This window comes from Lampetra planeri, chromosome 21, assembly GCF_965212315.1.
Source record: "Lampetra planeri chromosome 21, kcLamPlan1.2.h2, whole genome shotgun sequence".
In the NCBI taxonomy this organism is placed as follows: domain Eukaryota; kingdom Metazoa; phylum Chordata; class Hyperoartia; order Petromyzontiformes; family Petromyzontidae; genus Lampetra; species Lampetra planeri.
The window spans coordinates 554,344-572,496 of record NC_136127.1 but is presented as its reverse complement, the minus strand read 5'-3'; the positions used below and the strand labels follow the sequence as shown (position 1 = coordinate 572,496).

At 45.7% G+C, this 18,153-nt stretch overlaps 1 protein-coding gene across 1 annotated transcript in view; it reads left to right on the top strand.

Annotated features, from left to right (window-relative positions):
* Positions 1-2,650: 2,650 nt before the first annotated feature.
* Positions 2,651-18,153, top strand: part of LOC144724776 (uncharacterized) — a 43,570-nt gene continuing 28,067 nt past the window's right edge. Inside the window, exons 1-3 of the mRNA XM_078604162.1 lie at positions 2,651-3,057; positions 13,246-13,698; positions 15,997-16,095. Of these exons, the coding sequence (XP_078460288.1) occupies positions 13,293-13,698; positions 15,997-16,095 (505 nt within the window). The 5' untranslated portion in view covers positions 2,651-3,057; positions 13,246-13,292. The remainder of the gene's footprint in view (positions 3,058-13,245; positions 13,699-15,996; positions 16,096-18,153) is intronic.

Here is an 18,153-nt window from a genome sequence, read left to right as displayed (position 1 = left end):
GCGACAAAATGGCGGTCGCTTGCTGCACCGCGCTCATGGCAGACAAAATGGCGGCGGCCCGCATGGGCTGGACCTCCGCAGTTTCCCGCATTGGTGCGGCGAGCCATCCGCCTGTCCTAGTGCTGCAGCATCTCCGGCAGGCGCCACGGACCCGAGCTGGACGACCAGCTCCACTGCGATGGAGAGCCTCGGGACGTATCACCGGAGTCCCAGATTCCAGGTATGTCGAGGGGATCACATTCCCGTCGTCCTCGTATCCAGAAGACGCTATTGGTGGGTTATTTCTCTCGGCCAACTTTGACATGACGAATTTATTGTTTTTCTTTAGCACTTCTGAAGAGTTGGAGGCACTTCTTTATTAAGAAGCACCATCGGGGTTAACACTTTCATAATAAGTCCATCTATGATCAGTGACAATACTGAGTCAGGACAGTTGGTAGGCTGCCTGACTGGTGATGCCCCGAGATGGTGAAGACAGAGACGACGACTAGAAGGATGGTGAAGACGACGAGAAAAATGGTGAAAACAAGAAGAATGGTGACGAAGACTTCAGCAGCACGACGGGGATCCCACTCCATACGACAGCCCCGAGGTCCCCTACAGGGGCCCCTCTTATACTGTCAGCATGGCCTGGCTCCACCCCAGCCACGCACCCTTTCTCGAACCTACCAGCGGGTTCTTGGTGTGCCCCTTCTGTGACCTTTCCCCTCGATCCCCCTCTGGTGTATAACCTGGCCTGTTGATGTCAGGGCTGCTGTAAGCCGCAGATCCCCTTCCCCGCCAGCAGCCACCGCAATTCTGCTACATTACTTATTCTATGCCACTACACATACATATCTGGTGACCTCATATTTAAACCGTTTGATCTAGCCACATGAAACGTGGCAAATTTAATATCTCAATAGCACTAACATACCTGCCAATTACCAAACGTTGGCTTATGCGATATATTTTATCCACATTTATTTAGCAAATTCCATCCCTAGCCCCGCCCACTTACCCTTGGGTTGTACCCACCACAAACGTATATAACCTCTGGTTGCAGTAGCTCTCTCACTACATTTCCTCCTGCTTCAGCAGTTCGCCTGCTGCATTGTTTCACCTGAAGACGATGGCTTGTGTTGCTATCGAAACGTCATGATCTATAAGTTATTTTTCTTATCTACGTGACTTTACCGAAAGAACCAAACAGTATGAATTCCTGCAGTCACGAAAGATTTAAATCAAGATAGGATGGGGATGGTTTAGTTGTATTTGTATGTGTTTGGGTGATTTGTTTACCTTTGTTGTATTTTGCACTATCGTGTTTTTGTATTGTTTGTTGTTGTAACGTTCTTACCCGCCCCTCATCGGATTCCTTCAGTATAAAAACATATTCTGACTCTGACATGTATCACCATACATGCCGTGTGGTGCAAGCCCTAAATGATCGCTCCGATATCACACTTCTCCACCAAAGATTTATTTCCCAGGAAGCCTAGCGGGTGACCTCGGTCAAAGGTTTCCTAAGAGGGAGATATTGGCCACAGGTCTGATGTGCAGAGGGGGAACCAACCTTTGTGATAACCATCGGATGAGTCCAGTGACGGACTGGGACTAAAATCGGCCCAAGTATTTGTAAACGCACCGGCCCAAATTCGGGCTATGGGCAATTGTTTTTAATTGGTTGTGCAATTTTGCCGTGCGATCTTAATGGCCCATTTGGGCTCGTCCAAAAAACAAATGGGCTGGTGCAAAAAACAAATGGGCTGGTGAGGAACGATCTTTGGGACTACCGAATATGGGACTTCATGCCAACTGAGAGCATACATAAGCAATGAAACGTACAGATCAGAGGTCATATTTATTTTTTTACTCTGATCACATGTGCCTCTTTGCCTGCACAGACCGGCCCACCGGCCCTCAGAATGGACCAGCCCACCGGCCCTCAGAATGGACCGGCCCACCGGGTGATCCTAATACAGGGCTATCTCGAGGTGAGCCGGGCGGCCATGAAGGCTATTACACGGTGCACTGTGGAGGCAGCGCCGTTATGGGCAATGCAGGCAGAGGAGGGGGTAGCCAACAAACGTAACGTATCCAAGAGTATGTCCACAGAGGAGATTGAGCAATTAAATAAACTTGAGTTCAAACTCTGGTTCGGTGTTGACTCATTTTATCGTCTACCTGGGGTTGATAAAATAACGACCACTTTGTGAGGAAATCAATAGTGATTGGATATACTCGTCCCCGCTATGTCTATTTAATTAAGTAAAACGTGTTGTCACACATCGTCACAAATGTCTGACCCCCACCCCCCCCCAAAGTGCGTGACGTAATTTATGGACGGCCCCTATGGAAATTTGAATTTCCATCACAGGCTCAGGGCTGTAAACAGAAGATGAGAAGGAAATCGCTGTGGCTTGTGTGCAGATGCCAGGTGGATGAACTCCAATTGTGTATTCTCTTTGTAAACCAAAACGTCCGTCTCGTGCTGAATCGATTGCATTCGTCTCGAAGACCACGTGCGTGACATGTGGTGATGGGCGTGGCCATTACAACCGGCGGACACGTGACCCGGTCGCGCGCACGCCTCGCCCTGAACGGAAATGACGTCATCTAGGCGCTCGAACACCGACCGGAAACTCCGCGCACGCGCTGAGAGGAAGTGACGTCAACGATCGGCCGCGCGCGCGCGCACCCTCACTTCCGCTCAGAGCCTCGCGCCTCCATCACCGCAACTCGCGGCACTCACTCCACCTCACCACTCAACTCACCTCACCCTCTCACCCTCACCACTCATTCTCACCACTTACCCTCACCACTCACCCATTCTCCTCTCACCCTCTACACTCACCCTCGACACGTACCCTCGCCACTCACCCTCAGGACTCGCCCTCGGCATTAACTCTCGCCACTCACCCTCCTCAACCGCGACTCACCACCTCCAATTGCTTCTCTGCGCGCGGAGCCATCTTCGGCCCGGCGGACGAGCGAGCGGGCGGGTTGGTGGTGGTACGGGAGAGCGAGCCGGGGGGGATCGACTGCCTCGTACCTTGACGAGCGTCGTCCATTGAGGTGAGAGCGGGGGGTGGGGAGAGACGGGACAGGAGGGAGGCGTCCGCTCCTCGCCTGACCCTCGCCGCGCAGGGCGGGAGGCGTCGCCCAGCCTGGGTCTTTGTTTTGCCTCCGCGTGATAGTCTCAGAGAATAAGCGCGCGGGTGAGACGCGAGGGGGCGAGGTGGGTGACCGTGAGTGGTGAGCGCGGGGATTGCACGACGAGCCTCTTCGTCCTTTCCTCGCAGCCACCGCTGTGCCTCGTGTGACTCAACCCAGTTATCACCCATCACTCCCCACAACCACACAGCGCGATGCACAATCCGGATAAATACAAGCACACCAAACCCAGGCACACACCACACACAGTAAACATCACACACAGGCACACACCACACTCAGGCACACACCACACTCAGGCACACAACACTCCCAGGCACACACCACTCCCAGGCACAACACACACAGGCACACAACACACACAGTAAACATCACACCCAGGCACACACCACACAGTAAACATCACGCTCAGGTACACACCACACACAGGCACACATCACACCCAGGCACACACCGCACACAGTAAACATCACACCCAGGCACACACCACACTCAGGCACACACCGCACTCAGGCACACACCACACATAGGCACACACTACACACAGTAAACATCACACCCAGGCACACACCACACATCGAACCCAGGCACACGTTACTCTCGGGTACACATCACACACTGGCACACATAACACGAGTGTAAACACATTCTGAAAAAAACACCCAGGCAAATACTGGCGAAACCGCACCCTGCTGAAAGTAGTGAGTCAAAGCAACCAACGCAGATTGAACAATACGTGTACCAAGCTTGTGATTTCAGCTGGACACGTGACTAAAACATTGTGGGGACGTTTTAAATACGAACCTCACAGAAACAAGTTGGCAGTTTTGTGTTTTTTTGCGATTAAATAATTTAATAAAGTGTCCAAGTAAGATTCCGACTGCAATAAGCTCATTGGTGCATTGTATGAAAGTGTATAATCTTTGTGGTGGTTAAAAATGTTTAAATGTGAGGGATAACCTATTTACATGCGTGCTGACGCATAATTACGATTTCCACTTTTGGTGATTTTCCAATTTACGAATTGTCTTGCCCCTATACTTTGTTTGTAATGTCTATGTTATGCATTTGAAACTTCACTTAAACCATCACTCATGTTCATCCCCACTAAGTTATTTTCATGCATAACAATTATTGTATGCGGGTGAGGTGTGATAGACGAGATATATTCAAAAGGTAATGGATGACGGGAAGTTTATTCAAAATAAAAGAAGACGTAAAAGGTATATGTAGTGTTCAGAAAACATGATGTTCGGAAGCGGTATGTAGATAATATAAAGACGTATGAGGTGTAAGAAGCAGGAGAGAGCTGGAGATAACAGCACGTGGGTACTGTGTCAGGACACCCTGAAACCGCTACCCTCCACACTCCGTGCGACTACAAAGGCTACATGCTGGGTGAGATAATTACCTTAATGTTTTCACAGTAACGTGAAATAATTATATAATTACACACATGAACTTTATGGCGGGATCCCGGGGTGCCCATAAGGGGCCACCCATTTAGTACATACACAAAAATCTGTCAAAACTTGACCCCTCCACCCCTCCCTGTACGTACGCGTACTTTTTACCCCCCCCCTCCCACCTGCGTACGTATGCTTGGCGCACCCTCCTCCCCACCCGAATCCTATAGAACGGCCGATATTTAATTTCGATGTAAAGCTTTCGTGACTGCAGGGATTCATCTTCTTGGTTCTTTCGGTAAAGACAGAGTCTGTCTTCTCGACAGACCTGTTCTCCACCTGAGGACGGCTGCTTGCGTTGTGGCCGAAACGTCGTGAGAATTATTTTATTAGTTTTATTTTTATTATTTTATTATTTCCATTATACGTGACTTTACCGAAAGAACCAAGAAGGCCGATATTTAATCCACGCAGAAACAATCAAGGCATAATTAAGCAAACAGTCCACCGCCGGACTATCTAACTCGTTTGAAGGCCAATGTAGACAAATTATTATTGAGGCTTCACCCCCCCCCCCCCCCGTTTCCTACGCATACGTACATTGTCAATGGACCCCCTCATACGTAAGCGTACGCATTTGGGTTAAACCCCCCCTCCCCCCTCCATGCGTACGTACTAAATGGATGGCTCCTAAGCCCCCGGGTTTCGCATAAACATAATGTAAACAAAAACTTTGCTCTTTTTCACCAATGGGTTTGAAGGATGGTGGCATGTGTTGTCTTGTTAAACTATGCCTTTAAAACTGAAAACTACTTACCTGCATTACCTCTATTTAAATACACTATCTAAAAACAATGTATATACCCCTCTGTCAATCATCGTGTTTCTCAATGTGGATTTGTGAACACATTTTGTAAACAGTACATAAAATAGTACGCGTTTTTAATGCGCTGTTCATGTTGTAACAAGCATTGATACAAATGTTACTCTACAGAGTAGTGGGTCGCCGCTCCTCTTATCCACATTGATACGAGCGGTATGTGGGGACTATGGCTTAACCGCAAAAAAAACCTATCTGCACAGATGCATACGGACAAGAGAAGTATTATCAAAAAGGAGGAATTAACGGTTCAACGCATCTCATCTGTTAAATATCTGCAGGTATTAGGATTGTCATTGATTGATCCTGGCTGCAGACATTGGTAGGTCACTAATAATAAAGATAAGAGAGCAGTTTCACTGTGTTATGCATAACGTTATGACAAATAAAGGACTTAAGTCGTGTAGGCAGTTTGAGCAGCTTTGGATAAGACTTATGATCCTGCCCATACTCGAGCATGGAGGGCATTCGCTTGTTCAGCTCTTATGCGCATTCGTCCTCGCTGCGCTTGGACGACATGACTACAGAATGATCCACGGCAGGTGGATCGCGGCGTTTATGTGCGCGGTGGGGCGGAGTCGCCAAAAATAAATTAATTAATGACGATTTTGGCTTCCGTTTATTCGGGACCCCGGGGTCCCGCCATAAGGTTCACATGGCGAAATCACTTTTTTGTCATTTCCAAACCAAATGCATTCACAATTTAGCAGTCGGGATTGCCAGGATGCTAAGTATCCCAATTATTATCTTTCACAGATAAGTGTAACCTGTATTATTAGGGAACGGCCCAAGAAAGTGTATATCATGCAGCTACCTCTGAAGTTCTATTAAGTGACTTCTCTGGTACACAGTCAGGTACATTTTCCTCCCCCCTTCCTGCAACCAATAGTAATATTCTTCGCATGACGAATCTAAACTCAGATTTATTTTTATTTTCGAGCTGAAATTTTGCCAAATTAAGTGCAAAAACAAATTTAATGTGATTGCTTTGTTTTATTCACAGGTGACCTTGCCACATTTGACAACCTGGTTTAATAGCAGGCGACTGCTTTGAATTTAACCCAGGATACAAAATGGGTCCGGGTCCAGCACTATGACCTCCGACTACCTCCCCTATTATCCGGGCTTATTGGCAATTCGTATTATCTGTGGTCCGAATCTATCCCTGAGAACTCGTGTTCACAGGATACGAGCCGTTCACTTGGAAGTAGCAATTGCGTGAATCAAGTTGATTATTTTATTACGAGGTGAAGAGCTCAAGAGGCCAGGGCAGTCACATTTGAAAACGTGTCCTGAGTCACCAAAATTACAAAAGCATGAACAAACATGAATAAAGAGTAGCGCAGGAAATGCCTCCTGTTATCTACAGTAATTGTTGTGATGGATAAGAGGAGGTGCATGGCTAATTCCTTCTGTTACCTGTGCTTATCTGTGGAAATCTAAAGTGCCTAGACCACTGTCTCTTATCCATTGGCCATTTTGGCGATTTGCACAACTTCCCCGAAATAACCGTGGATAAATGATGATGGTATTTATGCTGAGGGTGGTGGTGATGGTTTAGTCCTCGACGTTTCCTGCAGGAATCAAGTTTATTTTGGAGAGTATGGGAATTGTCCAGTAGCACCCCCTATTAACTGCAATGGTGATGCCGAGAATCAGTCCATAAGGTGGATTGTTGCATTCACAGATCGTAAATGATTGTAAAGGCTTGGGGGGGGGGGCCTTAATCCCACAGAGGGTTGACCATGGCTGGTGATAAGTCGGGCAGCAAATTACTCCACATTTTTCTCTGGCTTTATCACTTGGAAGTGGTCTCCAGAAGGGGATATTTTTTTAAAATGTCAAATATAGGGATGTCTTATTATATATCTCTTCATTTGAAAGTGTGAATAGGGAGTCTTGGCTGTAGGATTCTGGTTTGTGAAGAAATTTATAAAGGCCATAGGTAGAATACTACTCGTGAGATGTGACAGGCATATATGCTGTATTCTCCAGGTTATAAGACATTTTTTTTTCTAAATAATTTGAAACCAAACGTTGAGGGTGTTTCTTAGACTGTGTCCTGACACCTTGTACCTGGACTATGTAGCAACTCGACCTGCTCGCCACTCAATTTACTCGTCAATCCGTCTGCCAGTTTGGATTTAACAAGTGGTTTGAGAGAAAATGTCTTACTGGTCGTGTACACAGACGCCTTGTATTTATTTTATTAACATGTGGAAAAGCAGAATTAAATCCTGATATCTCGTGAACCATGGCAGCTGCTGTCTCAACACCGTTACAGTAGCAGTGAAAGAATAGAGAAGCATAACACTGGTCAACACACTTTTTCTGGCATAAGGTATTCTAACGGTTCTAAGGTAATTTTGGGGTGCTGATTCCAAATCTGGCATCAGTTTTTGTCTATCACATCAGGTTTTTGAGATATCAAATATTGCATTTTCAATAAAAACAGCAAATTTATGCTCATATACGAATAGCTAAACAGACATCCATACAAGAATAAGAGAAGATACAATATACAATAATAATGAAACAAACATTTAATGAGCCGTAGCACAAAGTTGTGAGAGTGACTACATATCAATGTGAGTGAATGCATATTACCATGTAAGAATTGAATTGTGAGGATAAGAAAAATATGTACAAAAAGGTCATTCACAATAGTGATGTTACATCTGCATAAACGACCTCTTCTTTGACGATCTCCAATGTACAGCTTGTGGAATGTCTCTCATCAAGGACCAGCAGTAATTTGCCATCATGTTTGAGTCCCATCGGCCTTGGTAACATTCTTCCATAACTTGAATGTCTTGATGAAAGCGTTCACCTTGCTCTTCGCTCACGTCACCCATGTTCTCTGGAAACTGGGCCAAGTGACTATGTAAGTTGTGAACCTTGATGCTCATTCTACATCCAAGTGCTTGGAAACTCAAGAGCAGCTCCTCCACAATCTCTCGATAGTTGCCCGCTTTCCTGTTCCCAAAGAAATTCCGCACCACATCAGAGAATGCATTCCAAGCTCTAGCCTCTGCCGCAATCATTGTTGTAACAGTGTGGGAATCCATTGATGAGTGTTCTTATTTGAGGGCCATGAAATATTCCTGCCTTTTTCTTCTCGGCACTGAGACTTGAAAAGGTTGAACATATATAGCTGAAGCAGTCTCCAGTGTGTTCAAGAGCTTTGACGAATTGCTTCATTAACCCAAGTTTTATGTGCAGTGGGGGATATACTATTTTATTCCTATCAACCAGAGGCTCATTCTTGATGTTCTTGTCACCAGGCATCAAACTGATTCTTGGTGGCCAGTTCTTTTTAACCCAGTGTTCTAATGTAGCCCTACTGTCCCAGTAGCACAGGAAACAAGGGTATTTGGTGTGACCTCCTTGCTGACCCAGCAGAAAATTAACCATTTTTAAATCAACACAAATTAGCCATCCATGACCATGGTATTCCAATCTATCCAAAACAATCTTGATGTTGGCATACTCTTCATTCATTTTTACAGAGTGTCCTATTGGGATTGAACCATATATATTCCTGTTGTGAAGTAACACACATTTCAAACTCCTTTTACTACTGTCAATAAAAGTCTCCATTCACTTGAATCATATGCGGGCAGTCCCATATTGAGGAGAAGCCCTTCAACATCATTTCAATAAACAAGTTGACCATCTGAATGGAAGTACTTTCACAGTGCTGCTTCTCTGTTACAATAAAAGGAGACACTAGTGCTAGGTCTGAGTAGTCCTTTCGCTTGCAGCCCAGAGGCCAACAATTCGGCAGACTGCTTTGGCAAATACAAATCTCTTACAAGATCATTCAATTCAGGCTGACTAAACAGAGACATTTTATCACAATCTGCATCAGATGGCGTATATTCGATCTGAGCATCATCATCTGTAGAAGCAGGTAAACTGAGGGATTCAACATCAATCTATGGTAGCTCAGTAAATACAGGCACAGGTATTTCCTCACAGTGCTCAACTGGTCGTCTGGCAGATGGGATATCTGGGTATTGTAAGTGTTGTTTGTTTTTCTTATTGAAACGTTTTACATTGACAAGGCAGAAATAGTTATCCAAATGGTTTGTAGGTTCTCTCCAAACCATGGGCACACCAAACTTCAGCTTAGCATTCTTTCCTTTAGACCATGATCATAAAGTTTCAACACAGGTTTTACACACTTTGTGAGGAGCCCAATTTTTGTCTTGGTCTCCAAGTCGTACTTTAAAGTAGGCAAGATAAACCTTCTTGACAAAGGTATTGATGTTGCGCCTTTGATCCTGCAAAGTGAAGCTGCCACAGATGTAGCAGAAGATATCTGGGTCATTACTGCATTTCCTTCTTTCGGATGTTGTAGCCATTGTTAGATCACGCCCTGCAGAAGAAAAATATTAAATAAATGTGGATGTCTACATAAAATTATATTATAAACACACTATCCTAAAAATACAGCGCCATATTTTAACACTAAAGCAGTCACTGTCTCGCAACAACTTGCAATCATAAGTGACAGAGTTAATTTCGGGTAAAATCAATGAAAATGGTTCATGAGATATCAGGATCTCTGAGTCTGGATATTTAAAAAATTAACCTTAAAAACCTATTTATACCCATTTATACGTTTCCGCTTGGTAAAAAAAGGCCTCATTTTGTAAATTATTCTTAAAATGTATTTATAATATTATTATTTTTATGCTGAGTGTCTACTGAGGCTGTCCTGTGCAGCACTTGGAGATCCTTGATGAAAAGCGCAATGTAAATGTGATTATTATTATTATTGGTAAGTGGATGCATTGTGAGCATCATATTTCCTATACGTTTACCCGCATCAAATGTATCCGCAATAATGTTACGTTAAATAACCCAAAAGTAGTGACCCGTCTTAAACTCCAGCAGAGAATATGGTAAGATATCTGCAGCCGAGGGGTCGAGATATGACAAATGCTTGAGATATTGCGCAGATCATGGTATTATGTCCCATAAGCTTTGTACTAAACACGTATAATAATAGTAGTAGGTTTTTACCCTTTCAACTGGTACAAAAACTGACACCTTTATACAAGGCATCATGTTTGCAATAACTACAACACAAGCAGTCAAAATGCAAACAAAAAGAAACAACTCTGATGATGATAAGGACAGTGCATATCATTATCATCATCAGAGTTGTTTCTATTTGTTTGCATTTTGACTGCTTGTGTTGTGGTTATTGCAAACATGATGACTTATATAAAGGTGTCAGTTTTTGTACCAGTTGAAAGGGTTTAAACCTACTACTATATTTTGCCACTGGTAAAGGAGATATCTCATAATGTATAATAATCATCATGCTTTCCCACCTGATGAAGGATGCTTGTGTTGCACCCGAAACGTCGTGATTTATTTTATTTTATACCTACGTGACTTTACCGAAATAAACAAAGAGTATAAAAATTCCCCTCCAAAGAGTACATATAATAAGTAATTAATTAATTGCCCAGGAAAGCCACACACGTATAATAATTTACTTATTTATCCAGGAAAGCCACACTAATTTGTACTACTGTTTTTGAATATGGTGCTGCATTGAGTGTTTATTTTAAGATGCTTTCGGCCAATTAATCTATATATATAAAATCGCAAATCTGTCTGTCTGTCTGTGTGTCTGTGTGTGTGTCTGTCTGTCTGTGTCGCCGGACCATACGCAGTTTCATTGGACGAAATGTGAGGGATTTGCGAGACACGATTGGTCCGTTTGGTTTTCCACGGCGGTTGCCCCTGGCAACGGGTAGCGACGCATTCGCTGCGGGGTGGACGCCATTTTTAATTCCCGTAAAAAATATGCGCACGCATTAACACGCGACTCTCAGGTAAATTCATCAAAGTTTCACGTCCTCTTCACTCCCCCCCCACCACAATGTGTGCAATTACTATTATAGGCTCGGTAGATAATAAAATTATAGCGATTAGACAGTATTATTGTAGCGCGGGGGGGGGGGGGTAACGGCCCCGGTACCCAGCCTCAGCCGGGTGGGCAATCTAGGCGAGGCCGGAGGCTCTGCACGGTACTAGGCCTCGACACCCAGCACGCGACTCTGAGGTGAATTCATCAAAGTTTCACGTCCTCTTCACTCCCCCCCACCACAATGTGTGCAATTACTATTATAGGGTCGGTAGATAATAAAATTATAGCGATTAGACAGTACTATTGTAGCGCGGGGGGGGGGGGGGTAACGGCCCCTGTACCCAGCCTCAGCCGGGTGGGCAATTTAGGCGAGGCCGGAGGCTCTGCACGGTACTAGGCCTCGACACCCCACCACATTATAGGCCGTACATATTACTGCACAGCGGCCCAGGAGATCGTGGCTGGGGGGGGGGCAGGGGTAGCAGCCCATCTGTGTATATATGTAAGGTTATTAAGAAATATATTTTTCACCCGGGCAACGCCGGGTACTTTTGCTAGTGAATGTTTACACGTGGGAGGAAATCGGGACAACACTCTTTGCCCATATAAATGGGAACAGATTGGGATTAGTCCACTTGCTTTACTGCCTTCTTTAGGAAAGCCAGGGTATGGCACCTCGACAGCCACGAGAAGGGAGTTTCTCAACATTGGTGTATTCTACCAAGCCTTGCATAGTCACCACCGTCTGGCTACGTCAGGGGTCGGCAACCAAAGTAACAAGAAGCAATTTTGATCGAATTTGGTACAAAACTCAATATTCCAAGAGAAACGATACATGCGAGTACATACATTCTGTCATTTAGCAGTCGGTAAAGAGCCGCATGCGGCTCCGGAGTTGCAGGTTGCGGGCCCCTGGGCTAGGTGAAACGTTATTTGGTGATACTGCATTGCAAGTGGTGCACGAGCACAAATAAAGACTCAACTCGTTAATCAACAACACTGAATTAAAATGATAAAAACACATCTTGCTATGAAGGGATATTGCTCCAAATGTCAACAATAATATACTTTTCATGATGATTTTGTGATGAGTTTGTCACACGCAGTGAAAGTAGGGGCTGAGGATACCAACCGCAAGGTAAAGGACCAACTTAGCAGTGCGCTTCTGATTTTTTTGCTCTACTGTGACGAGGTCGTCGGTTCAATCCCGACCTTGACGCCTACTGTATATTTGGAGTTGGCATGTTCTCGTGGTCGCGTGGATTTTCTCCGGACCCTCCGGTTTTTCCCTCCACATTTAGAAAAATGCGTTATAGTATTTGGTTGCTATAAATTTACGCGATAAGCTACTTCGTCGAGCTATCATGTGTCTGGAGAGATCACTTCTGAAAAATAGTCACAACGTTCAGTGTGCCTTGCCTGGGAAAATAAAATAGTTTAAGTTTAGTTTCATGTGAGATTGTATATCATAAAAAAACACAACTTTTGTAATATGTGCAGTTTGTTTTATTCAAAGTCGCAGGAAACCATAGACAAGTGGGAATGCAGCCAGAACCAGTACCAACAATTGCCGAATCTCCGTGGCTCTCGATTAGGGTGTTCATGAGTTGGAGGAAACCGGAGTGCTCAGAGAAAACCCACATGTGCGAGGGGGAGTAACACTCAATTCCCGTATAGATGGAATAGAGATGGAATAGAGATGGAAAGTAACCCACTTGCTGTACTACCACACACTTTTAAGGCAGTGACCTCGCTGCCCAGCTAGTACGGCAATTAGCGTGCGGTCACCAACCCTTGCCATCTCTATGGTGTTGGATTGCCGGTTATGCGCGACCGTCGCCCCGAGACATTCTCAAGAGAACCCAAGGTCTGAGGTCCGTGTCCCGTTCTCTCTCTCTCTGTTGCTGCTGCAGTTGTCCCGAGTCGTCTCGTGAAAGCAGAGCCGGCGCCGTCGCAGACGATGGCCTGCGAGGTGCTGGTGGACCCGCGTCAGGACTTTCCCGGCTGGCTAGCGGCACGGGGCATGAACCCTCGCTACGCCACTGCGCTCGAGACCGAGCTGGGCATCACCGACTACGACTCCCTGCTGGCATGCGCGCGCCACCCCACAGTGCGTGGCGAGCTGTTCACGCTCGCCCGCGAGCGCCTGCCGTTTGCCTTCTACGCCGTCCTCCGCCAGGTGCTGGAGGGTTTCGGCGCAGATGGGTTGGGGTGCGGTGCCGCGGCCGCCCCTTCCGCCCTGGCAGACACGCTGCAGGCCATCGTCAGCATGCTCAACGGGTTGAGCCAGGAGCTGCAGACGTCGGCTCAGCGCTTCAGCTGCATCTACACGGACGCGGTGCACGGAGAGGAGCCCCAGAACACCGGTAGGTGTGGCATTGATGGGTCTACGATGAGTATAAATTGTGACGATGGTCCTATGAATGTAACAGTTGTCTCCTCAGATTTCAGGGGAGATGCTCTATCGCTTAATTTCATGATTTTGGTCCCCAGGGTTGCGCAGGTTCTAGAGTAGGCTTATTAAAATGGTTTATGCATTAATCAGTCAACCGGTTACCAACTTTCTGCATGTATAGAATTGTATACAGCTTTCAACAAGTCTGGTCAGCGTGGAAGAGTAGACCGCATACCCTCTTGAGCACCCATTTGTGCATTAGCATGCAATTTCAGAGCTGCATTTACCTTTTATCTGAGAAACGGGGGAGAAATTTACCTCATGGTGATTGCGGCCGCCGTGCCGTTTGAAACGTTCGCACGTGCCAATCAGTGCACTTCATTACTAAAAGTCTGCGGGAAACAATGACCGAATACTGATTTTTGGAACTAGTAGCCGACTGTGAAAGCTGTTACCAGTTACTTTTTTACCAGTTTACACTTGTCGAGAGCCACGTCGAGCCACACCGAGACGCGTTCACACAGACGCTGAGGCCTCATCCTGCATCAGTCCCCTCTCCCTGTCCCCACACTGCCTCTTGCACCACATTCCCCTGTCCCCACACTGCATCATGCACCGCACTCCCCTCTCCCTGTCCCCACACTGCCTCATGCACCGCACTCCCCTCTCCCTGGGTGTGCAATGGCAGCGATAGCCCCAACACAGCCCCCACCTCAAGTTCGGTAGAGATTTCTACGACTATGCCGGTCTGGCTCACCCAGGAAAGCCTGACTGAGTTCCAAAGACCAGGCCTAGGCAGCAAGTTTTTTGCAGTCGGGGGTGATGTTGTTTTTTGTAATCCGAATGAAGGTACTTAAAGGTAACTTTTGACCATTGGGATGTTTGGCTCATACCAATTAAATTGTGGGTTTTTTTTAGCAATGGAAGGAAACCAGACAACCAGAGGAAACCCATGCAGAACAGGGGGAGAACATACAAACTCTGCACAGAAAGGTACCCAAGTTGGAAACGAACCCAGGTCCTTCTTTACTGTGAGGCATGAGTGTCACCACTGAGCTACCCTGGAGGCAAAGGGAGATGGGGACACATATATATAGAGAGAGAGACAAAGACAAATAAAGTAAGGCAAAGATGTATATGCAGAGGAGGAAGGATATATGGTGAAAAACAGAGGAAATTAAAGAAACAGAGTGAGGGACTGAATAAGAATGTGAGCAGACGTACAAAGCTTGGGAAAAAACATCCATCAGAGTCTTAAGAGAGTCTTCCCTGAATCACAGCCAATGGAATTTGCAGTTGAAGAGAGTAATGTATATTTGGATTGTTATAAATGTAAACTAACGCTATTCAAGATTTTATATACGGTCATAAAATCTATTCGGGATCCAACGTATATATGAGGTTGCACGCATCACTGACCAGATGGGTTTTTGAGATGTATTCCTTTTTTAAAGACGTCAAACAGCAAAACCGAGAGGTTGACCAAACAATAAAAAGTTGACTCTTCAATTTGTAAAGCATTTGAAAAGTAATTGACAAAACATAACTATGAGTCTGGAAATCCATTCGATAGCATCAAGAGTTGCTTGATGTATGGCTTACATCCCTCCTGTGTAAGCGCATAACGGGCAGTTTTCGGTTTTGTGATCAACAGATCGCACATCACGTCCTGTGGCTACTTTCATTCTCCATCTGCTAATCAAATTTCCACACGCACGTACCTTATGTTGTTCGAATGCGATGAAGCGCAGTCCTTTCACCTGCGTAGGCTAAAGCCAGTTTATTGTTACACAAGCTTACTGTGGAAAACCTCACCGAATCTTGAGACTTTTTCATGGGAGTCTTGCTAAGTTTTCGTAAGATGGTGCAATGTTGCTGTGTGGAACCCCAATTGAGTCATTTGCAGGCATTTTTCTCAGCATTTGGATATTTATCCAACCCATTGATGTTTGTCTTGTTTTGCTATGGAAGGAAACAGGAGAACCTTAAGGAGACCCATATCGAACTGGAGGATAATAAACTCCACGCAGAAAGATGCCCGAGTGGGGAATTGAACCCAGGTCCTTCTTGATGTGAGGCACAAGTGTTACTGCTGCGCAACCCCATGGTAGGGGTATTCGAATTAGTTGCTTGTTCGGGACGCCACAGGCCGCACAGCTTTCACGACACCGATCGCTGACGTCCTTCCTTGAAAGCCAGCTGAGAATGCGCTTGTGAATAGGTTCTGTGTGCTTCTTGGCCATTGAGCTGTGCGCATTGTTCCCTGCAGAGGAGAGGGTCGGCAGTGAAGAGGAGCAGTCTCTACCCGGGGAGGCGGGGGAAGCAGGAGGCAGCCCGGCTTCCAACCCAGCTTGGCACCATGGCCATGGTAGGCAAAAGGGGTAGAGAAGTGTCTCACTTCTTATATGCGACACCTGCTAGCCAGTGGCTTCATAACGAAATGGTGTAGTCAGGGGTTCTAAATGTAGAAGTGCCGGTGTCAAACTATCTGTCCCGCAGCCCAAGTTTACTTACACAACTACTATTTGTCACCAAGTACCAGTGACGTTACCACAGTGCTTGTGCGGGCTAGGTGTACTTTGAAGCCACATGACGTGTGGAATGCTTGTTGGCAAAACGTCCCAGGACAAAGCCAGGTTTTAGGGATTCACTAACTGAGATGATTAGTAATGCATACCCCAATGTGCCAACTTGTTGCTTTTTAGCCACCCAGGGCTCCTCTGCCTTCTGTAATTGTTGGAGGGTAACTGCCTACATATGCCCAGTTGCGTATTTCACGAGCCTCCTCGACAGAGGTTGATCTTGACATTGCAGATCCTACCAATTGCACTGCCTCATGTACAATATCGGCCCATCACTTCTATATCCTTGCCGCTCACATTTAGCCCCTTTAACTCTGATCAAGGTGCTCTGCACCTCTGATTAGCACGGTTGCCAAACCGGTGCGAAAGAAGTTCAACATACATCCATACATTATCTGGCCAAACAGAAGCTGCAAGAGCATGCAGTGACTAGACATGTCGGCTAAATAACCCAGTGTTGGTGTTCATGTTTGTTGTTTTGAGAAGTGCCGTTTTGGCATTCTGTTCTATAATGGCACATTTTGACCATCGAGAGTAGCAATATATTAAATGTTATATGAGAGCACATGTTGTCATTTCTGAACACACACTGCCCGGAGTAAACCCTAAAAGTCGTTTACAATGAAGTGGCAAAGCTAATGCACCAAATATCAATTCACTTAATATCCGTACATTAATGTTTTAACCAGTGAGATTATTTTTTATTCGTAAAAATATAAAATAGTGCAACAACAAGAGTAGCTATTCACCACTAAGGGATGGTGGCATCACCACTGTGTTTGTGCCAGGTTAGTTGCACTTGGAGGCCACTTGAAGTGTGGAAAGCTCGCTGGTAGGAGGACATGGATAGCCGTTTGCCGCTCCGTTCGTTGTTAGCATTGCTCCTCCCACTCTTGTTTTTGGAGGGAAAATGTCTCCCAACTGCCCAGTCGCGTCCTTCACAAGCCTCTTCTACAGATGTCGATCTTGACAGTGCTGGCTCCAGTCATTGGCAAGTCCAGGTTAGCTCCACGTCATCCTATATTACATCAGCCCATCTCTTCTCTGGCATGTGCCTTACCCATTTATTCCCCTCTTTCAAGCAAAACAAGCTGGTTGGGCATTTGGTGGCTGGGCATGTGAGCTACATGACCCAGCCAATGATGGGATGGGACTGTGTACAGATCTTTCAAGTTTCTCTATGCTCCGTGTACTATTCGGCCTGATTAAAGTCAGAATGGCTCATGGACTGCTTGTTTCAGGTTGAGCATAAACGTTTCGAACTTAGTGAGAAGCAATTACCAAGTGTAATTTGTGATCTCGAGCTGCCGAGGCAGTTTCCATCTCCCGGCAATCTGCAAACCACCACTTATTCTTGCAGGAAACCCACAGCGCTCCAAACCTTCTTTTGTACTATATGTAGCCAAACGTGCTAATTGGAGGTGCTTAGGCTCTGGTAGGTCTCATTCTCGGGTGTGAGGGATGTTGTGTAGACAATGAGGGTGGTCCTGCTGCATTCTTGTGCCACGTTGGCGAGATGTTAACTATCTCGCCTGGTATACAGGAGGGCGTGGGTTCGATCCTGACCCAGACGCCTGTATATTTGGTGATCACGTGGATTTTTCTCCTGGTCCTCCGGTTTATGCTTCCACTTTTAGAAACATGCATTGAGAATATTTGGCTGCTATAAATGTACACACAATAAGCCACTTCATTGCGCTATAATTTATGAACAGATCACTTCTGAAAAAGAGCGTTATAGCTCAGTGGGTGTTACCTGGTAAAATAAAAATAGATTGTTTTTAGCTAGCTGGAATATGTCTGTAAACCAGGTTTTCTGTGGAAGTCTGGACTGGGGGTACCCA